This window comes from Myotis davidii, unplaced genomic scaffold, assembly GCF_000327345.1.
Source record: "Myotis davidii unplaced genomic scaffold, ASM32734v1 scaffold456, whole genome shotgun sequence".
In the NCBI taxonomy this organism is placed as follows: Eukaryota; Metazoa; Chordata; class Mammalia; order Chiroptera; family Vespertilionidae; genus Myotis; species Myotis davidii.
Genome location: NW_006287375.1, coordinates 722,565 through 729,282, shown reverse-complemented (window position 1 = coordinate 729,282; position 6,718 = coordinate 722,565). Strand labels below are relative to the sequence as shown.

The following is a 6,718-nucleotide window of genomic DNA, read 5'->3' as shown; positions in this document are numbered from 1 at the left end:
GTCTCCCGCGGGCATCCCTGGGCAGCTCTGCCCCGCTCCGGCCCGCCAGCCGGGAAGAAGGCAGGCGTGGGAGGAAGGGTTCCAGCCGGAGCCTTCGCTCCCAGCGGGAGCCTGCCGGCCAGCGTTCGCCGCGCCGCTGCCTCACCGCTCAATCTTGCTGGTGTTGAAATAAGAAACATTTACAAACATGTCCCGGATCGAAAAGATGAGCATTATGGGCGTGCGGAGTTTTGGAATAGAGGACAAAGATAAGCAAATTATCACTTTCTTCAGTCCCCTCACAATTTTGGTTGGACCCAATGGGGCAGGGAAGACGGTAAGTGCGGAGTAGCCTCCTTCAGGTTATGGGTCAAGGAACCGAGGCCTCAAACACCCGGGGAGCAGGATGCTGATGAGGAACGAGAGGCGCCCCTGTTTCTGGGGCCCCAGGAAGTGCCTGTCCTCTCCTCCGGTGACTTCCCGGCCCCTGGGCGTGGTCAGCGAGTGCAGGAGTCGCCCAGACCCAGCACCCGAGGGTGTCCGGGCCCATGGGCAGGTTCACCGGGGAACCCCACGGGCCGACAGCCTGTCCCGCAAGAATCCTTGTCTGTATCGGTGCTTTTCAGCACCTTGCTCCCAAGCATAGCACTCTCTTCATGGTAGTTTTCTCAATACAGGAACTTCATAAAAGGTTATGAAATAGAAATATGTGAGTTTACAAGTATGCCAACTGTTTAAGTATAATTAATAAAAAAATAAATGGCTTAATTTTAAAATGAAACATGCAGTGAGGCTTAAATTGGAATACTGCAAGCATACCTCGTTTTACTCTGCGTGGTTTATTGCTCTTAACAGGTGCTGCGTGTTTTTTGTGTTTGTTTGTTTTTTAAATAAACTTAAGTCAAACCCAGCAAAAAAAAAAAATTGACTTGCTTTATTGCAGTGGTCTGGAACCAAATCCGTAGTATCTTCGGGCATGCCTGTATTTTGTTGTGGGATGCTCTTCCCTAGTCAAAAGTTGGAGCACAACTTATTTACTGTGGTTTTTTAAAACGGGGAATATTTAGAAATTTAGGTGCGGCCCCGCAATGGCAAGCAGTTATGGAAAAAGGATAGCCAAAAAGCTGGGTTGTGTTCTGGAAGGGTGGCTTGAGAAAACACAAGGAGTGTAACAGGGAGAAGAGTAACTGAAGTTTTTTTAAAAGCCTAGAGGAAGAGAGAAGGTTTAGTGTTGAGAACTGAATGTCTGACTCCTGTCTCCTTTTATGCAAAAATGTTGTATTTATTGCATGCCTTTTGGGTAGCTAGCATTGTATTAAGTGATCTACTGTGAAGGAGACCAGTATAGTGTTGATGAGCACTGCCTGTGCAAGAGTGACCTAAATGTTCTATGCCTTCGTTTTCTCATTTGTAAAATGGAGATAAAAGATAGTTTCGAGAGCCTAGGATTAATGTGAGAATTAAAAGGTTACTCTATGTAAAGGTGGTTCATTCAATACCTGGCACATAGTAAGGTCTATGTGACAGCCATTGGTTTTGGTGGTGTTGTTTTTTACTTTTATAAAATTTTCAGTTTTATCAAGGTATAATTCACATAAAATTGTAAGATATTTATAAAGTATACATCTGGTGGTCTGATAATACCTACTGGTGGAAGGATTCCCCCTATGTAGTTAATTAACAAATCCATCATCTCACACATTTATCTTTTTTAGTGAAAACATTTAAGTTCAGCAAATTTCAGTTATACAATATTGTTATTAATTGTGGTGGCCATGTTTTAATTAGCCATTGTTATTATTAAATTAGCTTAAATGATTTTAATTGGAAATAGAGAATTTTTTCCAAATAATTATTTATTATACTTTTTTTTAAAATATTTTTTTATTGATTTCAGAGAGCAAGGGAGAGGGAGAGAGAGATAGAAACATCAATGATGAGAGAGAATCATTGATTGGCTGCCTCCTGCCCCCTACTGGGGATCAAGCCCGCAACCCAGGCATGTGCCCTTAACCAGAATTGAACCCGGGACCTTTCAGTCCACAGGCTGACGCTCTATCCACTGAGCCAAACCGGCTAGGGCTATTATACTTCCTTAATTGTGTAGTTTTTCTATGAACTTACAACAATTATTCTTTAATACTTAATCATACCTCTATTGCAGGTTTTATGTCTGATTGTATCTGATTGTATCCTTTAGAGTCTAAGGCAGTGGTTCTCAACCTTCCTAATGCCGCTACCCTTTAATACAGTTCCTCATGTTTTGGTGACCCCCAATTCATTGTTACAAATTGAACATAATTAAAGCATAGTGATTAATCACAAAAACAATATGTAATTATACATGTGTTTTCCGATGGTCTTAGGCGACCCCTGTGAAAGGGTCATTCGACCCCCAAAGGGGTCGCGACCTACAGGTTGAGAACCGCTGCTCTATGGTAAATAATATTTTTATAATGAATATTGTATGATTAACTTCTGTGGTTCTCTTGTGGCTAAATGTAATTTTCTCTTTCTTTAGACCATTATTGAATGTTTAAAATATATTTGTACTGGAGATTTCCCTCCTGGAACCAAAGGAAATACATTTGTTCATGATCCCAAGGTAATGGTACTAGTAAAATTTTGTACTTTTAAACGAAATTGTTTATAATTATAAAAGTGATAACAGCTTATTGTAGAAACCTAGCAATGGCAAAGTATAAAGAGATAGTAATTCTTTTACACCCACACACAGTCTTAGCACCAAATGAAAACCATTGTTGACATTTTCATGTATTTTCTTCTCCTTTACATACTGTTTAACATAGCTGAAGACATACTCAAATTTTGTATTCTGAGGGTATTTTTTCCACTTAACATCATAAAGTCCCATGTCATTAAAAAATTAAGTTCTTAATCTAGGTGTTTGGTATATGGGTGTTCTTTATAATCTTTATGCTTTTTTATAATGTCTGAAATATTTCTCCTTAAAACATGTAACATTTGTGAATGTTTTTAATAATTGCATACTTTTCTTACATTGCCTTTAGTTTTTCATTAAAATGTACCATGACAAAAGTCTTTGCCTGAATCTTTGAATTATGGTGTTTATACTATTGGTGTTTGTCAAGAACATAGAATTTTCTGTACATATTTGGCCTGTAGGTTTTTCTTATTGCATATATAGATGCCTCTCTCAATATCTACCCCTCACAAGAGTTTGTTGTATATTTATTCCAAGCTTTTTTTTGTGTTTATGAAAATATATTTGTGTGCATATATAAATATACTCACATATGTTTTTTTTAATATATTATATTGATTTTTTACAGAGAGGAAGGGAGAGAGATAGTCAGAAACATCGATGAGAGAGAAACATCGACCAGCTGCCTCCTGCACATCTCCTACTGGAGATGTGCCCGCAACCCAGGTACATGCCCTTGACCGGAATCGAACCTGGGACCTTGCAGTCCGCAGGCTGACGCTCTATCCACTGAGCCAAACCGGTTTCGGCCACATATGTATTTTAACACATGGATAGAATTTTATTATGCCATTTTACAAATCAAATAATTATTTAGTGACCTATATATCTGTTTACATACATACTAGAGGCCCAGTGCACGGTCCAGGGGAGGGGCCGAGGGAGGTTGGCTGGCTGCCTAAATCGGGGAGATGGGGCTAGACCAAGCGGAGGGGCCACGGGAGGTTGGCTGGCCTGGGAGGTTGGCTGTGGGAGCGCACTGACCACCAGGGGACAGCTCCTACATTGAGTGTCTGCCCCTGGTGGTCAATGCACATCATAACAACCAGTCGACTGGTTGTTCGGTCACTTAAGCTTTTATATATGTAGATATTCAGGGGTGGGCAAAAATAGGTCTACAGTTATGAGTACACAGAGTTTTTATTGTATTAATATTTATTAATTATTGTATTCTTTTCCACCCCTGTATATACTCTTATTTCGTTGTTTTACTAAGTTGAATTCCATTGAGTTTATATTCTGTAGTTGATTTAACTGACTCCCAGTTGGTCATTGAAATTTCTACCTTTATATTACTAAAATAGCTAATAATTAAAGTATTTTTTAATTTTCCACTTAGAGATAGAAATAGCATTTAGTACATATACTGAGCCCTCTCTAATCACATTTTCTTTCTTCTTAAACCTGTAATCTACCTTCCTTGATTGATGATCTTGCCTTGTACTATATTGAGAAAGTAGGAGGAATCAGATGAAAAGTCTCTCGTTTTCCAGTCATAAAATCTTCCAAACTACTCTGTATATGTACCCATGCTATCTGTTTTCTCTCCTGTATTCAGAGTAAATTGTTTATTATTTTATCTAAAGGTCAGCCAACTCCTCTTGAAGGCTGGATCCAATCTCTCGTCATCTCAAGCATTTTGCTTTCCTAGTGTTCTTCTTGCTCTTTCAGTAGCAGTTTCTCCCTCTGTATAGGATCGTTCACATCAGCATGCTCTGGTAGCTCCAATCTATAAACATGAACAACTGTCTTTTTGCTCCAAATCACCCCCTTGCTACTACCTCTTCTCTGTTCCAGTTTATAACAAAACTCACAAGAGTTGTATGTACTCATTGTCATCACTCCATTGCTTTCCATTTTCTCCTCAGCTTACTCAGTTCAGATTTTCTTCTTTTTTTCCTCACTGAAACTGCTCTTGTAAAGTTACCAGTAATATCTATGTTGCCAGATAAAGTGGTCATTTTCTTTTTCTTTTTCTTTTATTTAAATATATTTTTATTGATTTCAGAGAGGAAGGGAGAGGGAGAGAGTGATGGAAACATCAATGATGAGAGAGAATCGTTGATTAGCTCCTGCATGCCCCACATTGGGGACTGAGCCTGCAACCTGGCTGGGAGTTGAACCATGACTTCCTTGTTCATAGGTTGATGCTCAACCACTGAACCACGCCAGCCGGGCTAAAGTGGTCATTTTCTAATTCTTATTAACTTCTCAGCAGATTTGATACAGTTGGTTAATCCATTGATTTTTGGAGAGAGTGGAAGGGAAAGGGAGAGACAGAGAGAAATATCAGTGTGAGAGAGACCCATCGATTGGTTGCCTCCCACACACACCTGAACCAGGGCCCGGCATTGAGCATGCAGTCATGCCCTTGACTAGAATCAAACCTGGGACCCTTCAGTCCGCAGGCTGACACCCTCCACTGAGCCAAACCTAGCTAGGCTGGTTATTCCTTTTTTTTTTTTTTTAACATATTTTTATTGATTTCAGAGAGGAAGGGAGAGGGATAGAAAGATAGAAACATCAATGATGAGAGAGAATCAATAATGAGCTGCCTCCTGCATGCCCCCTACTGGGGATCAAGCCCACAACCCAGGCATGTGCCCTTGATCAGAATCAAACCTGGGACCCTTTAGTCCACAGGCCAACGCTCTATCCACTGAGCAAAACCGGCTAGGGCTGAAGCTCATTCTTTAAACGAATATAATTAATTTACCTCTAAGCAAAGTGATCAAGAAAAAGACACAAGTTACCAATAATAGGAATGAAAGAGGTGACTTCACTGCAGATCTTATAGTCAGTATACAGGTAATAAGGGAATAGTGTTAGCAAACTTATGCCAATAACTTCAACTACTTAGATGAAACGGAAAAATTCTTTAAAGGACACAAGCTGTCAAAGTTCACCCAACAAGAAATTGATAGAACATGGCAAGAGAACCTGACTAGAACATGGCTTAAAAAAAAAAAAAAAAATAAAAAAAATAAAATAAAAAATAAAAAAAGAAAGAAATTGATTCAAAGTTATAAACCTCACAATGAGAACTTACTTCAGGCTCCAATGGTATCACTGCTAAATTCTACCAAACATTTTAGAAAGGAATAATATTTCTATACAGATCCTTTCAGAAGAGTGAGGGAGAGGAAAATGTCCCAACTCTTTATGAGGGTAGCATTACCCCATACCCAAATCAAAGACACAAGAAAACTAGATGATACCATTCATGAACATAAATATCTCCACAAAATTTTTAGCAAAATATTAGCAAATCAAGTTCAGCAATATGCAAATAAAGATAATATTCCAGGCGTGCTCTCCCTCCAAAGAGCATGCCCGTGCCATTCCCCTTGCCCCTCTCCTCCCCACTGCTCCCCTGCATGTATCCCCTAATCTCTAAGGGACTGCATGAGATTTGCAACCAGGGGAACAATGGGCAGTAGAGTTCTTGGGCTATCTCCTGAACCTGTCTCCAAAGCGCCCTGTTCTCTGACTTCCCAGTGAGCTAAGGCAGCCCAGCCTAGGCTCTCCTGTTGCTTCTATGGCCTTCCTTGTTTCACTCTTCTAAGTATATTTTTGCTGCGGTCAATAAATTTTATGCTTGCTTTTCTAAAAAAAAAAAAAAAAAACAACCACAGAGAAAACAAGATAATATTCCGTGACTAAGCAGGGTTTATCTCAGGAATGCAAGTTTTGTTTGACATTTGAAAACCAATTTGTCACATTAACTAAATAAAGAAGAGAAATATAAGCACCAGTAGGTATAAAAACAGCATATAAGTTCAATATTTGTCCAGATAAAAACTCAGCACTGCCTTTTATTCATATACTAGGGGCCCGGTGCACGAAATTCGTGCACTGGGTGGGGGGTGAGGGCGAGTGTCCCTCAGCCCAGCCTGCCCCCTCTCACATACTGGGAGCCCTCAGGTGTTGAACCCCATCACCCTCCAATCGCAGGATCGGCCCCTTGCCCAGGCCTGACGCCTCTCGCAGAGG

At 40.1% G+C, this 6,718-nt stretch overlaps 1 protein-coding gene across 1 annotated transcript in view; it reads left to right on the top strand.

Annotated features, from left to right (window-relative positions):
• Window positions 1–6: 6 nt before the first annotated feature.
• RAD50 (RAD50 double strand break repair protein) overlaps window positions 7–6,718 on the top strand; it is a 74,350-nt gene continuing 67,638 nt past the window's right edge. Inside the window, exons 1-2 of the mRNA XM_006759153.2 lie at window positions 7–316; window positions 2,501–2,584. Of these exons, the coding sequence (XP_006759216.1) occupies window positions 188–316; window positions 2,501–2,584 (213 nt within the window). The 5' untranslated portion in view covers window positions 7–187. The remainder of the gene's footprint in view (window positions 317–2,500; window positions 2,585–6,718) is intronic.